Raw genomic sequence first — 16648 nt, 5'->3', positions numbered from 1 at the left:
GATACATTTGCAAGAGGATAATGCTACCCAGATTTTCCAGAAACACTGCCATGAAGGCATAAGGCACATAATTATTTTAACATGGATATTTTTTGCCTTGTCTTAAGATGCCTTTGTGCAAACATGAGATTCTAGCACTGAAACTTCAAACAGATCTCACTCTGTAAACACTTGAAGTAGCAGCCTATATTTAGTGCTTATTAAAATTGAGCAGTGTGCTGTTATGTGAGTAATTCTCTGACATTACTGGGAAGACTTGTAGGATAATAGAATAAGGTCAGTAATGTAAAACTAATCCCAGCTCAGAGTTGTGCTGGTTACTGACTGTTCAGCCAATATGCAGGCCAGGACAAGTGCTCAGGAGCAGGAGGAGCAGAGCAGGGCTGTTCTGGGATGCTGTGCTCCAGGAGAGTCCAGCATTGCCCTGGATATTCTTGCCTTAGGATATGGAGCATGTGCCACCCTAACACACTGAGTAGATTTAAGCACATGCATAAGAAACTCATCTGAACCACATTGTAAAAGCATTTAGGGGAACATGGGATAAAGTAGTTTGAAAAAAATATTGGCTTATACTGCAGGATATACTCCTGTTCTTTTTAAGGACAAAAGGACAGAAATAATTTGCCAAGAATTCTTGACGTAGAATTACACATCCAATTGTGATATGAAGTAGCTAAGATTTCTTCTTGAAAATATTGTAACTTATTGCATAGGACAGTGATATTTCAGGGTCATGTGTCCACAAAACACATTTAACTGTGCAACTGTCTTTTGGCACTATAGAAATATATCCAGAACTCAGGATAGGTTGGAGGAGTGTCAGAGGCGTTTTTATTGTTTCATGGGGAACACTCTGTAAGGAATGGCCTTGTTGCTGTCTTTGTTACTCTTTTTTCTGATGGTTAATTGTTGTAAAGAAGAAAAGCTGCTGGCTGTTCAGGAGAATTGTCTCTGCATGTGTCTTGGCCTTTCATCCCACCCACCTGCCCCATGAGGGTCCTAGTGGAGTTCCAGGGTAAGGGAGGGATTGTAATGGACAAATTGAGTGGAGGGATGAAATGTCTCCATTTCTGTCTAGAGGAATATGGGAACAGACTTGTATTTGACTTGATTTTTTCCCCACACTACTGCTGAAGTCTTGTCATTGTACTTGTCTCTTTCCAAGTGCCAGACTTTGATTTGGGCCATGTGGCACAATTCAGGTTTAGCCAGGAAATTGTTTTATTGACAAGCTGTTGGTTACGGCTTCTTGTTTTCAGAGAGGAAGTACAATTGTGCACAAGTAACTTGGATAGCTGTAGCTATAAGTGCCTAAGAGTTTTTTTTTTCCCCTTCAGACTATATCTAGAAGTAGAATTTTTCATAGAAGAATAAAATCAGGTGATAAAGTGCTTTTGCAAAAGGGTACATAATAGTGAGGGTTATTCTTATTAGTAATGCATTAGACATTTGCATTATCCAGTGTAAGGGTGGCAAAAATGTCATGGGAAGACAGACTTCTGAAACAACTCTTCAGTTAATAATATTTTCAACAGTTTATTCTAGGTTATTGTTGTAAGATAGTAAACATTTGTGCTTTAGGTGAGTGTCTTAAGTACTGAGAATCTGAATGCTGAAAATTCCAGGTGTAGACTGAGAAATGTTAAAGGTCCTTTAGCAGTGTTGTGTGTCTGTTCTTAGAGATTTGCTCAATGAAGGAACATTTCCAGTCTCTTCCTGAAATACTCTGGGCATTTGGAACCATTTCAGATTTCACTAAGGTGCTGCCATGGTGTTGAGGACAGTGAAGATCTCTGAGATCTTGGGAATGTTTCTTCCTGTAATACTGGTACTGTACTGGTAATGGCCATTCAAAGCAAAGGGCTGATTGGAATTTGGAGTGTCTTTCTCACACTAAAATTCTCTTCATTTTATTTTCAAAAGAATGTCTGAAATGCAAATACCACTCCTTCAAAACTTCTGTTTGCTTGTGTTGTATCTCAGCTGAAGGTTGGTGATTTAAATGCCCTTCTAATATGTTTTAAAGCCCATTGTCCTACAGCATTGCACAACTGAATAATGGTACTGCACCCATTTCTTCTGAAACTTAATCTTGAAAATGATTTTTTTTTTGGCTCAGTTGTTAAATGGAGCATAGCAGGAAAAAATTGAGATTACAGGAATGTGGTAAGGAATGGAATGTGCTTGAGTTTGGTTGGGGTGTTTTTTTGTTGTGAAATGGAGGAGTTGCAGTGTCTGTTGTGCTTTACCTTGTCATACAAATCAGGCATTACACAATAGATGTGTCTAAAATAATTTTGAATAGAGGTTTGGCTTAGTATTCTGCCTGTTACCTGCAGGCCATCTGAATTTATAAGCCTGGTTCTGTCTGTATGGTTTTGTGCTTATTAGTAGCAAACCTCTGAAGACTTCAGGGTGTAAATAAATGCAGGAGAAACTCTTTATGAGGGAAAGATAATGATCTGCATCTGACTTGTGGAGAGCTGGGTAGGAGTTGATAGCACTTTCCCACTTAATTGCTGGCGTAGAACAGAATGACAGCATTATTTAGCAAAGTTGGGATAGCTTTTAAAATCACATTTGTCAAAACCACTATAAATTAGGGTGATATTACACTTTTAAATGTGGTTACTTTAATATTTGTTAAAAGCAGAGTAAGTAAACTGACAAAGTTTATGAAAGATGCCCTGGGTTCAGCTAGGGAACAGAATTAGATTTGGTCATTCATTAGTATTTTAAAGACTGTGCTGTTCTGACTTGGTGTCATAAAGCAGCATCTTAGTTCATGATCATATAATTTGAGTGTGTCCAAGAGACAGTTTAAGTGACTGCTGTCATGCTGGATTTGTGCTGGAAATAGTTCTAGCTATTAGTGCCAGTTATATAGCTGCTCTTGAAAGGAAATGGGCTCTTGCTTATGCAGTGGGACTGTTGTTGCATAGCAACTACTGTGCTGAAAGCTTAAAATCAGATGCTCCCTTGAAGTTCACAGTGCCCCAATAATGCTTAATTTATCTGTGCCTGACGCTGCCTTTGTGGCAGTGGGGAACGCCTTTGTGAGGGCACTGCTCATGTCTGCCATGTGCATTTACTGCTCTTTCTCCCTGTGCTTACAACTCTGGAATCATGCATTTTTTAGCCCAGTTTTCTGAAGGTGGAGACCTTAATAATGTGATTACTCACATTGAACCAAAATCAAGAGTTCAGGCATCCTGGCCTTTCCTACTCTGTAGAAGAAAGGCAAGCCCAGCATCCCTCATGCATGGGCAGCTCCCCCTGGCCCTGTGTTGTCCTGAGTGGAGGCTGTTGCTTGACAAGTAACAATAGATGGAATATTTGGCTAGTTGGCACACTCATTACTTGTAATTAATGATACCAAAGGATGCCACAGGTGGATGACATGAGGGTATTGAGTATTGGAGGCAGACTGGGAAATGGGATAGAGAAGGAAAACAATCATGAAAAAAGAACCTGGTTTTGCTTATGTGTTGCATTTGGTGGTTGGAGATCTGTCTTGTGAAGAATGGAGATGTAAAAGAAAGTCAGGAAGGTATAGGGAATCCTGACCTTTGTATGAAAATAACATTTTCTAGCCCTTGAAATGTTGTAATAAACACTGCTGGGTGTGTTCTCAGGTCTGTACTTGATCCTGAGAATGCCTGCACAGTTCATCATCTCTGTTTCCTCAGTGAGCCTCTTGGTGTGCTTGCCTGTGTGCTGCCTTTGACTTCTCATGTGCAGTGCTCAAATTCAGGCTTTAGTGAAGAGCTTGCTTAGGAAATGGCATCTTCAGAGGTGCTGAGGATTGAGCTTCAGTAGCTGCTAATTAAATATCTGCCTCAGCCAGGGCTTTCACTCATTTATGATACTGTGTACTTCTAAAAAGTGGGTAACTAACATAAATACATTTATTTAATCCTGTATAGCTTTGAAAGAACACCTGATTTTCTGTGCTGATGATTCAGGACCATCCAGGTGCCATTTTGGGATGGAACACGTGCTGGCACAGCTTTGTGAAGCATTCTGGTGTGCTCACCTTGCAGTAACACAGTGACGCAGCTGCATCATCTCCTGCTTATTTTAATACAGGGCTGATATAATCCAGGCCTCTTCCTCTGCCTTAAGTGGTTTGGATATAGCAAAGCAAACCAGTCTAGACTGTTTGTATTAGCTGACTGGAAGCCTTTTACTGTTGGCATGTTAGAGAGAGTATTTTTTAATCTGTTTTGTGGTTCCTTTCCTAAAGAACAGATTCTCACTTCTGGGTGGATATTAAGATGCCTTAAGTTGTTACTGCATAGGGTTACAGTAAATATGGCAGGGTTTTAAACTACTGTGCTAAGTAAATCTATTAACTTCTCCAGAATATGTGATATTAAGAGTCTTAACTTCTGCAATAATTATGAAATTAAGTGTTTATTGGAGTTTATCCAGGTTTATATTAAAGTTATTTCAATTTACAATGTTTTTTAACAGGTTTTTTAATTTAGGAAAATTCCTGTGTGATGACTTTATAAAATGGTCCCCTGCATTCATTAGAATGGATTTCTTGCTGGTTGCTTTTTTTCAGTCAGGACCATAAAATAAATTTCATTGCTTCATACTTCCACAATTTACAAACAAAAGGGTGTATTAAACATCTTCTAGTTCCAAGTCATTTTACTAAACTCCAGTGAATTAATCATTGGATGGAAATAGTTGAAAAATGCAAATGAGGTTATACTGCAGCAGATTTTCAGCACTTTGTCACAAAGACCAGTTCCAATACTTAATCAGTAACTTCTGTCACTGAATATGTATTCATGCAAGCTATTAAAATAGCTTCACTTAAAATAAATTTTAGCCCAATTACAGGTTGCTATAATTTAATACTTAACTTTACATTAATTTAAAAAAAACCCCTGCAAATTAAAAATATTACTTATTAATTACTATGTAAGAAACTTCAAAGTTTATCCAAACAGAGATGGGTTCTGTAATTCCTAGTAAATGGCTTTTACTTGTGTGAGTCATCAGGAATGCTGTTCTGTAATTGTTGCAGAAACTTGCCCAGGATAATTGGCATTTTTCTTGTATTAAAGCTTCTGTTCATAATTTTCTATGTGAAAATTGCCTTGTGCTTTTGGAAGTTTAGATGACTTCCATCTTAACAGACCATTAATGAATTAATGATTAGCTCCCTTTTCAAAGGTGATCTTTGCTTTAAAAAAAAAATAAAATCATTACTTTCTCCAGTTAATTGCTGCTCCTTCACACAGTTTCATTTCTAGGGAATTATGAAAGGTTAGGAGGTAGCATAATGAATATTTTTCTTTTCTGTATTCTTTCCAGGACACTTAAAAGAGATGGTTACATGATGGGGAACAGTGTAACTTGCATGAAAGGCTTGGACTTTAGACTTGATAAATGTGTAGTTTCCTTCACAGAAGGAATTCCAGCAAAAAAATCTTTATCTTTTTCATATACAGTGTCTGAATACATGTGCAGTGTATCTAACATGTGCAATAAATGCAGCTTGTGATTGATAGTGCTCATTATGTCTCACTTGGAGTTAAATAAATGTCTCACTTTATTGTACATAGGATCATCAGGAGCTTGAATCCTGCTAGCTGGATTTGCTGTGATAACTTGTAACTGCTGGGGGTCAGAAGTGGGGATCCATGGGACTGAGCATGGCAATATTTATGTTAATTCCATCTGTGGTTGTGCTGCTGTAGCTGGGATAGAGCAGGGCTGAGGGTTTGTGGGTGGAGGGACCATCATGAGCAGCTGATGAACTTCTGGGAACACAAACCCCTGGCCAGATCTTGAACACAAACAGTAGAATTGAGGGAAAGAAAGCAGCTTGAAGGGCTGCTTCAGGTTTTGGTAGGGGCTGCTCAGAAAGGCCACCTGGAAGGTGACATGGTGTTTGGAGCAGAAGGTTCTGCTGAGAAGGGAAATGTCCCCTCAGTTTGTGTGGGGAGCAGGAAGTCACTGTAAAATTCATGTTATCCAAAAGAGTGACTGGAACCCCAAAATAAAGTTGGATAGCATTTTTTAGTGTTTTATACACTTGGCAGTTGAGGTGCTTTACACCTGCTCTCAAGGAGCTGCTCTGAGGGCCTCAAACAGCAGGAATGCTTTGTGTGAGTAGTGACAGAGCTTGTGAGCCTGAGTTCAGTGTGCAGGGACTGCCTGGGCCAATCTGCCAGTGCATGAAACATTTGAGGGGCTTCAGGAGTCTTGATCTTTACTGGGAGGAGTATATTGGGATTGTGGTGATGTTAGGGGAAATCTGCATCTGTTCATTAGGTAGTCTGAGGTGAACTGACTTCTCGTTTCAGTGAAATTGCTGGTGAGGAAAGGTGAGGAAGTTGTTTGGAAATAAAGTGTGATGGGTTTGGAAAAATGTCTGAAAAATTAATTCTAATTTGTAATAGCTGGTAATGTAATTTTTGTTGGTGGTGTTTTTTGGTCTTTTTTGTAGTAAAGCTACCTTTTGTTATTTGGTTTCAATTAGGAGTTTAAAAGAATTCCTTAAATTTTATCTGCAGCTATATTACCCGTGTCTGTTTGTTACAGTAATTTAGGTAATTAATGACTTCACAGAATGTTTATATTTGCAGTTCAGGTAATTTTTAGTCTCCTAATTAAGGCTACTGAACACCTGGAGGAAGTAAACACATGTCAGTTGTTATCTCCCCTTTTTTCTTGTTGATGCTTAGAAATGGGAAAATATCCATTGTGTTACATAGAAGACTTGATTTAAATGGATATAAATTGTTCAATTGAGAGCCCTCTTCTGAGATACTCTGTTCTGTTCAGAATTGTGACTAAAAGCTGGTGAGTGGCCTCACATTGTTGTTGATCTGTGTTTGAACAATGCTCAATATCTGCAGTGAAGTATTCCCAGTCCCTAATGGGGTTAGAATGCCAAAACTATTGTGGGAACTAGAAACAGAAACACTTGTTTGAAAACCTCCCATTTTTGCTAACTTTTATTTGTTGTATAGGTAATAGTCCTAATTGTACAGAAAATGTGATCTTCTGAAAGTGTGCTGACACACTTTAAAGCAGGATTTTCATTATGTCAGTTCAGTTTTTGCATGTAATTAAAATAAGTAAAAATCCTGTAAGTGTTCAGTGAAACATGATGAAAAGCTTTTTCTACAAATCTCTCATTTTTTTGAGTTTTTTAAAGGTTTAAGAGGTAGGTGACCAAGTTTGTGTCCCTTGACAAGTGATCAATTTCTGCTTTTCTTATTTTTGAGGCTTCATTTACACCCTGTCCTGTTGCCAGACGTTCCCAGTGATACTCAAATGCTCTCCTGAAATCCAGTCAGTCCAGGTCACCTGACATTGTTACACTCTGGCAGTGATGTAATAGCTAAATGCATTTTAATCAGATGTGGTCCAACTGCTCCTCTGATCCTTGTGGCAGTACCTGTTTGATAAGAAACAGCAACAGCAAAAACAACTCCTCCAGATGTGTGCTCTGGTCTCCTAGGGAACCACATGTCTTTGTTCTCTACTGAAGATGAAAACAGGGATCAAAATAGGTTTAATACCCCTGGCAATAACTTAAGATTTTCCTAAAATGCCATTTGAGGCTTTTGATCCTGTGAGTAATAACCTGGCTTAATATCAGGAAATGTGTTGTAGAATGTTTATATATAAAATTTTGGGAAATTATTTGAAGTGTTTGTAAAACAGCTGGAAATCTAAAGTTCCTGAAATGAAGACAATCACCTGGTGAATGACAAAGAACAGAAGTGGTGTGGAGCTGATTCCATCCATTGCACTTGTGACAGCAGCTTGTGTGTTTGGCAGGCTGTCACAAATGCATTTATTGAAAGAGAGAATACTGTCCTGTAGTGATATATGTTACATTTTGTGCAGTTTAAGTGAGGATTTCTTCTAGCTGCCTGTTCTTCTAGGTCATGTGTTTTAGCTCTTGGGAAATATCTTCCAAAAGACCAGATTTCTACTGTGTGTGTTTGGATATTTGTATTAATTTATTGACGTAAACATAATCCCCAGGCTTGGTGCTATCACTGTTCATCATAAACTCCAGTAAATCACTTTGGCTGAGGCCTCTTAGCTGGGAACAATTAAGCCCAGAATGGTGCAGGAGGTGGTGAAGCACAAATCTATTTTGCCAGTTTGTCCTCTCTGTTCAGTTTTTTCTTAGCTTTGATCATATCCATATGATTAAATGTCCAGACTCCCATTTTTAAATAAATGCAGGTGGATAATATGTTTTGAAGGAACTTGTTGGGGTGCTAAACATATTTATATAATACTGTATGCATGTTTATTTCTAGGAGAAGGAGCTACAGCAGAAGTTCCTTCATCTTTTGTGATTCTGTCTCTGTGCACTCTGGTAGTCCTGGTCATTCTGCTGGCAAACTGTGTCTCCTGCTGTAAAGACCCTGAGATAGATTTCAAGGTAAGACCTGAAGTGATCAGTGTGTGTACAGGTGATGTTCTCAGCTGCATCCTGCTACCCAGAACACTTGGTGAGTGCTCTCTCACTCTGCAGTGTCCCTGTGCATCCTCTCTCCTGGAACAGCCAGTGTCTGTGTCCCTACAGCCTGTGGGTCCTGGAGCAGCTGTTTATTTTAACTAACTGCTCCCTGCTGCAGTAAGGATCTTTAATGCCTTTTCAAAATAATAACTAGCTATCAGAATTAGTAATAAAAGTTACACCTTTGAGACAATCTGCTGTAAATAACCTTTTTGTTGTCTTTCTGTTTTGTTTTTTCTTAGTCTGCAGATGGGGTCTGTCAAATAAGAATATTGAAATGCATATCCACTGTAGCAAAACTCTTGAGAAATTGTCATCAGAGAATTGTTACTTTTGGAACATCTGTAATCAGTGTTCCTAAAACTGAGTTTTGCTCTCATTACTAAATGGAGAATATTTGGCCTCAGCAGTTCATGGTAATTCATCCAAAGCCAGGGCTAGCATTTAAAGTGAAAACAAAACAAAGCAAAAAAACCAACACCAACAAAACCCAAACCACCAAACCCACAAAAACCCAACTAAACAAAAACCCCTTGATTATTAAAAACATTGCTTTAATCTTTTTAAGACAGCAATTAATGGAAAGTAAGGAATAGAACACTAAATATCTGTCACTATTCTTGGAAAAAAGCTAAACTTCCTTAGCAGTGCTCCTTCAAACTGAAAGAAATGTATTAGTGCTTATTTAAAGGCAAAGATCAGCTTGTTTACTTAAACTTCTTTTGTTTAGGAATTTGAAGATAACTTTGATGATGAAATAGATTTTACACCTCCAGCAGAAGATACTCCATCTGTGCAGTCTCCAGCAGAAGTGTTTACTCTTTCAGTTCCCAATATTGCTTTACCAACTCCCTCCCAGTTTCCATCTCGTACAGGTAAAATTCTGGTTTGCAGTGAAAAAACAAAAGTAGGCATTTCAGTGTCTAAAATGGGGTGTGGCTGTTTGACTTCACTGTAATAAATAACTTGTTACAAATTTCCATAAACTGAGCCAATATATTTGTAGGGTAAATGATATAAGGGACATATTAGTTGTAAGATCTTAACCTGTGGCAGGGTAAGAGAGCTTAAGAGAACAGAACTGCCTTAAAAGCCTCTCTCTAGATTGCTGTCATTTTATCTCTATGTACCTAAGGGGTTTGAGGTACCTTGGGACATTAGTGACTTCTCTTTAGTGGTTTTCTTCATGGCTAAGTTGTCATTGGATTTTAACCACCACCCTTAAATAGAAATAAGAGTGAATCCTTTACTTGACAGCAGTGCTGCTGCTCAGCTGCATCCCTTCCTGGATATCACTGTAGGCTATTTGTGCAGTAAATGTGATCTGGGTAAGACAGAGCATTAGGTTTCATCCCCTGTGTGGAAGGGGTTTTGGAATGTATTCTTTAAAATACAATTTTTGTAAAAGGAAACTTAAGCATCTTATCATATTATAAGCAGAGTTTAGCCTAAAGTACTTACTCTCATTTTGTGCTATTTCACATCATTTTACATACTGCTTGGGTTGCTTGATCATTACATGTCCAGGGAAGCTTCCAGTAAAATTCCTGTACAAATTTCAAGAAACGGTGTGCCTTTAATACAAATGACACAGTTGTACAAATGACTCAGTATTCAAAGAGCTGGGGAAAATTGAGTGAAAAATTTTGTCAGCTCTTCTGTATAGCCATAATTGTTACAATGAAGCTGTCACAATAAGTGTTTTGCCAGAAGGAAGGCAATGTGCCTGAGTACTTGGATAAAATGTGGTTGCACTGCTGGGGCCTTCACCATGCTTAGGAGCACATTTCCAGTGATTTATACAGCTCTGCTCTCCCAGTACCACAATTCTGCTCTAAATGGAGTTTATGGAAATAAATTGTGGGCTAGAGTTCTCAGACAAGAAAAGGTTTTTTTAAAATCAATTAGTGCTCCTCACCAATTGCCAGCAGAGGGATCAACACTGCTGAATCTTTTCTGGTGAATGAGCTCTGCCATTGTTACTGCCCATCCTCTGCCAAGATCTGGTTTTCTTTTCTGTCCTCCTCTCTGGGCTCTTATGTGAAGTATTTTTAGTTGAAAAATGTCCTCCTTCCAGATGGCAGCTACAAATAGGGCAGTTGGGCTGAAGAATAAAGCAGGCAAACCATTTCTCTTGAAATGGAACTCTATATAACTGTAATTGTTAAGGTGTACAAACTATGAGTTTTGTCTTGATTTTCTATTTTATTTACATAGGAGACTTTTGTAGTAGGTTATTTTCTCTACCCAGATACAGGCAATAATACACTTTTATATTGGAAGCAAAACTTGGCCTTTTACTTTCTTGCTGAGTATGTTAAAAACCTAAATTCATGTTAAAAACATGTAAGTTGACATTTCATCAGGACAGTTGCTGTGCTTTTGTTGGGGGTGTGCTCTGGTGGAGTTTAGAAGCTGGACCTGAGAAAAGTTTCACTTGGGTGCTGTTGTCACAACATTACCTTCCTATTTTATGTACATCTGAGTAGGGTTTGGTGCTTGTGCTGAATGTGTGCTCCCAGCTGGGTATAAATCCTGCAGAAGCTTGCACTGTTTCCTCAGCAGTTGCCAACTTTGCCCATCTGAGTGTTTGACAGTGTTACCTTTGTTTCCTTGTGTGACAGATGGAACAAAGTCTCAAGTTGCACGTCAGAGTCTAAACTACATCCAGGAAATTGGAAATGGCTGGTTTGGAAAGGTGAGGAGTTATCTCTTCATATTGCACAGATTGAGCCTTATTCTCAGGTGACTAGGCCTCTGTATTTACTTTAAAATGCTACTCAAGAAGGAATAAAACATAAAAAATTTTAGTTGAAATTTAGATATTTCCTTGCATGCATTTTTTAGCTGTAATCACAGCACTAATCTGTGCTTTTTAAATTTACCTGTAGATTCTTACTAGACAGTAGTTAGACATTTCACTTCCATGGATTTGATTTAATACACTCCTGTTTTTACCAATTCTTTTTAGGAAAAAAAAAGTAAATAAGTGGTCTTTACTAGAAAATGTTTTCTGAAAGCTGACTTGTAGATTAGCTGTCAAGATTAAAGTCTGTGTATTTAATTATCAAAGCTGTGTTTGTGTTTATAAAAAAGCCAGGAAATCTTTCCTGCAACATGTTTTTAGCTCTTGTTTTTCTTTGCAGGAAGAGCACAAATGTTTTTTTCCCTCTGATTTAAGATAAAATCTCTTTCAGGTTCTCCTTGGAGAGATCTACACAGGCACTAGTGTAGCAAGGGTGATAGTGAAGGAGTTAAAGGCAAGTGCAGGTCCCAAGGAGCAAGAACAATTCTTAAGAAATGGAGAACCATATTAGTAAGTAATGTTTCACAGCTTTTTTCTGCTGCAGATAAATTATGGATATTGCTTTTGTTAGTGTTATTGTCTCTCCTTGCCCTCCCATATAACTGTAATGTTTTTATTTAAAATGTGAAATGCACTCAACCCAAGGTGATCAAAAGTTGTGTTCATGTAACTCTGTGTGCTTTACCTTGCCTGGGTGTGCTGTAAAGGCTTGGTCAGTGAGGAGCTTTCTCTTCTTGGTGCTTTCTAACATCCTGGCTGTATTTGCATTTAGACTTAGGCTGTTGGCATTTGTCAGGAGAAACTTCATGCCTTCTGCTGCATTGGCACAAGGGGTTTTGGAGCAATTTTGGAAAAGTTACTGATCTGGCTGGGAACTAAGCTGGCTAAAAGGTTTATCTTGTAGCCAGCTCTGTACCTTGGTAGTTCATGAGTTGCATGCTTTTATTTTTGGTATGAGGGGTTGTGGGAGGATGAGTGTGACTCTCATGTGGCAATCCTGGCTTTTGTGGGATTGAGATCCTGTGAGTTTTGGCTGCTGTCAGTGATACACTTCAGCAATACCAAGGTACAAATGGGATCTGTGCCTTTGGTACTTGCACCTTCTGTTCCTGCCACCCCCCTCCAATGTAATGTGTTGAAACTTCTGGTAGAGATTTCAGTGTGTTGCATTCTGCTGTGATCTTCCTGGCTTTAACTGTATTTTTTCCCTCCAGCATTCTTCAGCATCCAAATGTTCTCCAGTGTATTGGGCAGTGTGTGGAAGCCATTCCTTATCTCCTAGTTTTTGAGTTCTGTGACTTGGTAAGTGCACTTCCATGAGATGCTGCAGTTGTTTTTCCACTGGTGTAAACTGTGTGTGGTATATTTACTGCCCTTTGCTCATGAAATTATTCTTTTGCTTTCTTGTTTTTTGATTAACCAGAATTTTAAAAGTCTTTTGTTTATTTTTTTAGAGGAACCACAATTACAATTTTTTGTTTGTACTCTTTTCAGTTCATCATGTATGTTCTAAGTGCTTGTGGAGGCAAATAGCTGTTCTTTGATAATGGAGTTACCAGTGTCTGTCTGCCTTCAGCAAGGAGCTTGGAGGGCAGAGGGGTCATAGCAGGGAGCTTTTTATCACAGTCCAGTATCACATGCACATCCAAAATATTTGCTGTCTGCAGTCTTAATGTGCTTTTATTACCATTTCTGTGAAAATGTTAATTTAGGAAAATGGAAGGATTTCTTCCCTTCTGCCTTCTCCCCCATCTCCAGAGTGCCCAAATTTTACCCATGCTCTGCTGCTTTGTGCTAAAATGCAGTGGAGGGCTCACTTCTGATATCAGTCATGGATTCTAATAGCTGGAATTTTCAGTTTCAGTCTTCATTCTCTTCCTGATCTTTTCTCTTATAATACTCTATTTTCCCTACATTCTTATCCTTTTATTTCCTTTCTCATGCCCTTTTTACCCCCCAAGCAGCTGCCTTGTGCCTCCAGGGCACCAAAAGAAAAGCCAGGAGCACACTGAGGGGTGGTGCCACTGCTGTCAGTGCCACATGGTCCCTGCAGTGGGAGGGACAGCTCAAAGCCTTGCTCAGCCACTGCAGTCCTTGGAATGTTCCTGAATGTTGGGAGGAAGGAGGAGCATGTACAGAGCCTTTGAACTGTGCCCAGAGTGCAGAGCCATGAGAGATGAAAATTTGGATCCATGGGCTGGAAAGACTTGAATTGTTTTCTTGTGGCATAACATATCACTAAAACCAAACAAACCCCAGAGCCCAAGTGGCTGTCTAAACATTGGCTCAGTGGCTGCTTTTAAGGTTTGGTGTGTAGATGTCACCCAAAACAGAGTTCCTTGGGAAATGTCAAGACAGAAATGATGTCAGAAGTGCACAGGTGTTAGCAAGGAATGAGTCTTTCAGAAATGAGACAGTTTGCATTTATAAATTTCAGCAAGATCTTTTTTAGCAGTTTCCCTACTGCAGAATTTCCCTTTAAACTCAGGTGCAAAAATCTGTTTCTAGTTGCCTCAGGCAATTTAAATTACTTAGCATGAACTTGAGTTTTTGGAGAAATATCAATTAATCTGTTACCTTAAATAACTATATTTTTCCATGCTGCTCTTTTGCTAAATGTATTAGCTGTGGTAAATTAATGAGGCAGAAGTGCTGATAAAATCCTTCTTTTCCAAGTGGAAGAAATGTCTGAACTTTTTAAGGGTCTGATCAAAGTGAAATATTCTGGGTTTGCTAACAATTAAAAACTCTCTGCCTAAGGTTAACAGATTTTCATAGTTTTTCAATGTAGGAATAGAATACTACTTGCTGGTTTTTAAACTTGCTATTCAAATTGGAATTTCTTTAAAAGGATCCTGGAAAGTAAGTTGCATTTTATACGGTCTATCAGATATACATCCAAATCAGATTTCATTGCTGCCATGTTTTCAAATAGTTATGTGATTTAATCCAACTTTAAATTTGAAGATGGAGTAGCTTTTAAAGATTGCCCTACTTTAGGTGTACAGGAAAAAATAATATCCTTGTTTGATTCTTCATTTTTTATGCCAGAAGTTGTCATGATCCTGCAGAGTAATCTGGAAAAGATTTTATTTAAGGGGATAAAATAGATTTTCACTTTAACTGGGGGCAGTAAGCTTGACAGTTAAAGTGGTAGTTTTACAAATTTGAGTGTAGTTAGGTAATTTCTGTGGAATGGAAAATAAATGTCCATGTTCATTATTCTATTCCAAGTGAACTAAAACTTGGTTTTAGAAAATTATATATTACAGTCAGTTAAACATAACTTTGATATTAAAGTCTGGCTCACTTAAATAATTCTTACTTGGTAGAGCTGAGTATCTCCTAGACATGATGGAGTTTCTTTGTGCACACAAATGCTCAGGGGCTGGGCAGACAGGACAATGCTCCCTTTGCAGCTTGGTGCAGAGCCTGGGCCCAGTAAGCAGCTCAGTACCCCTGTCCATCTCTAATTCTTGGTGTGGGCCAGGGCTGGGAGGGGGCAATGTTGGAGTAAGTGCAGAGAAGAGACAGGAAGGAAGGGATGTAAGGGAAGCATGATGGAATAGATGTGGCTAAATAGGAGTTTTTAGTAAAAAGGTTTTTAGGGGAGTGTCAGGAAGCTTTTTATCACTGCAGTTGGAATGGCAATTATTTTGGTTTTTTGAACTTCTAGAAATTGATCTCAAAGCTCTGTTTGTATTTTTTCCCCTGAAATTGGGTCAGTTGGGGTGCATGGAGGTACTTCCAAAACACACAGGAGTGGTTCTTCAGCAGAAAAAGCATAAGGGCAGGTGGAACTGAAGGGGTGGACTAAAGGTTCCAGTGGCTGTGGTGACTGTTGTTCAGGTGGGGAGGATGAGAACCATGGTCCTGTTCAGCTGCCAGTGGTTTAATGCTCAGCTAAAGCTCTTTCCTGTATGTTTGGGTGGTGTCTATGTAGATCCAGCAAAGTCAGCTTGTTTTAATCCCCTGTGTATTTAAGAATTCAGTAGTTCTGAAAAAACATGGCAAGAAGATGAGCTGTGTTGGATAGGGAGTTTCAATATCTTCAGGTGTAAGTTCTTGTGAGGCTCACGTGGCAGTGTTGACCTTGTTTAGCAAATTTGGCATACTAAGTAACAAAAATGTGGCTGTTCTGCTGACCAACTCAGTCTGGAGGGTACAGAGGTTGTTTTATTCACACTCCTTCAAACTCATAGCTTATCACAGTGTCCTCCTATTGCTGCTTCTCTTGCTTGGATTTGTAGCCTTTTTAGGGCCAGCTGACCTTGTCTGGCTGCTCAGGCAGCCCTGTTGGATTATCAGTTCCCAGACTCCTTGGCATTGGAAGGTTTTGATCAGAGGCACTGGAAACTGTAGTGCAGAGACACCACAGCTGTCAGGGTGGCAATGCTGAATGTCAGGCAGGCTGGCTGGCTTGTTTTCTTGGCCACAGAAACTCCTGATCCATTTCTGTTACACAAGATTGCTGGTTGCATGTGCAAGAACTGTTTTGGCTACCATTAAGTCTATTTTATAATGTAACCCAAGTTGCTCTGTATCCCTTGCTTTGCAGAGCTGGGAAGGAAACAAGAGAAGTCAGTTGCACATAAGTGATTTAAGCTGTTAAATTCTATGCTTTGCCTGTGTTAAAATTATTTAGAAAATAGTAAATATAAAAAGAAATGCTCAAAAAGGTCTAACAGCCCCTTTGCCCATATTAGTTGTGTTGTATATTGGTGCAGCCTGCTATGAATAGTTAACTGTTCACTGTTAAACATTGCAGAATGATGCCAGGTTAAAAATAGTGATTGCTGTCTTATTAACTTTAATATATTACTCAGCCCTGAGTGTGGCCAGCATTTTGTCAGCACAGCAAATCCTCTAATGGATTGACATAATTTATGAGTAAAAGGAAAGTTATTCAAATGTGGAAGTTGCATGTATGTTGTGAGGCTGATTTGCCTATCAAATTCTTACAGAAATTCTTCAAGACTTGCAATTCCCTGGGCAGATGAGATCAGCAGGATGCAGTATTTGCCTGGAATGCTCTGTAGCTTACTTTAGGGATGTTGCTGTTAGGGGAAGGTGTCTGTTTGCAGTGATTGGTTTTGTTTTTTTTTAATTACTGCCCCTTGAAAGCATGTTCTAATCAAAAAAGAATCTTTGCAATGAAAACATCATAATCAGAGAGTTCAGGGAATCTATTTAATGATCATGGCCAATATGGCTATGAGCCAAAGAGCAGATTTATCAGTGGTGTGTGGTTTAACAATAAAGGGGGGATGTGTCAGTTTATGACAATATGGTAGAATGTGTTCAGTAGATGTAGTTTGGTAACTGCTTCA

At 38.9% G+C, this 16648-nt stretch overlaps 1 protein-coding gene across 1 annotated transcript in view; it reads left to right on the top strand.

The window, feature by feature from the left end:
• The window catches only part of LMTK2 (lemur tyrosine kinase 2), a 41466-nt gene that overhangs the window by 5987 nt on the left and 18831 nt on the right, over nt 1–16648 (top strand). The window contains exons 2-6 of the mRNA XM_058035815.1: nt 8310–8434; nt 9243–9387; nt 11137–11210; nt 11710–11828; nt 12533–12620. Of these exons, the coding sequence (XP_057891798.1) occupies nt 8310–8434; nt 9243–9387; nt 11137–11210; nt 11710–11828; nt 12533–12620 (551 nt within the window). The remainder of the gene's footprint in view (nt 1–8309; nt 8435–9242; nt 9388–11136; nt 11211–11709; nt 11829–12532; nt 12621–16648) is intronic.

The sequence above is a fragment of the Melospiza georgiana genome, chromosome 16 (assembly GCF_028018845.1).
Source record: "Melospiza georgiana isolate bMelGeo1 chromosome 16, bMelGeo1.pri, whole genome shotgun sequence".
Lineage (NCBI taxonomy): Eukaryota > Metazoa > Chordata > Aves > Passeriformes > Passerellidae > Melospiza > Melospiza georgiana.
The sequence above is the reverse complement of the archived record's forward strand: the minus strand, read 5'-3'. Positions and strand labels throughout refer to the sequence as shown.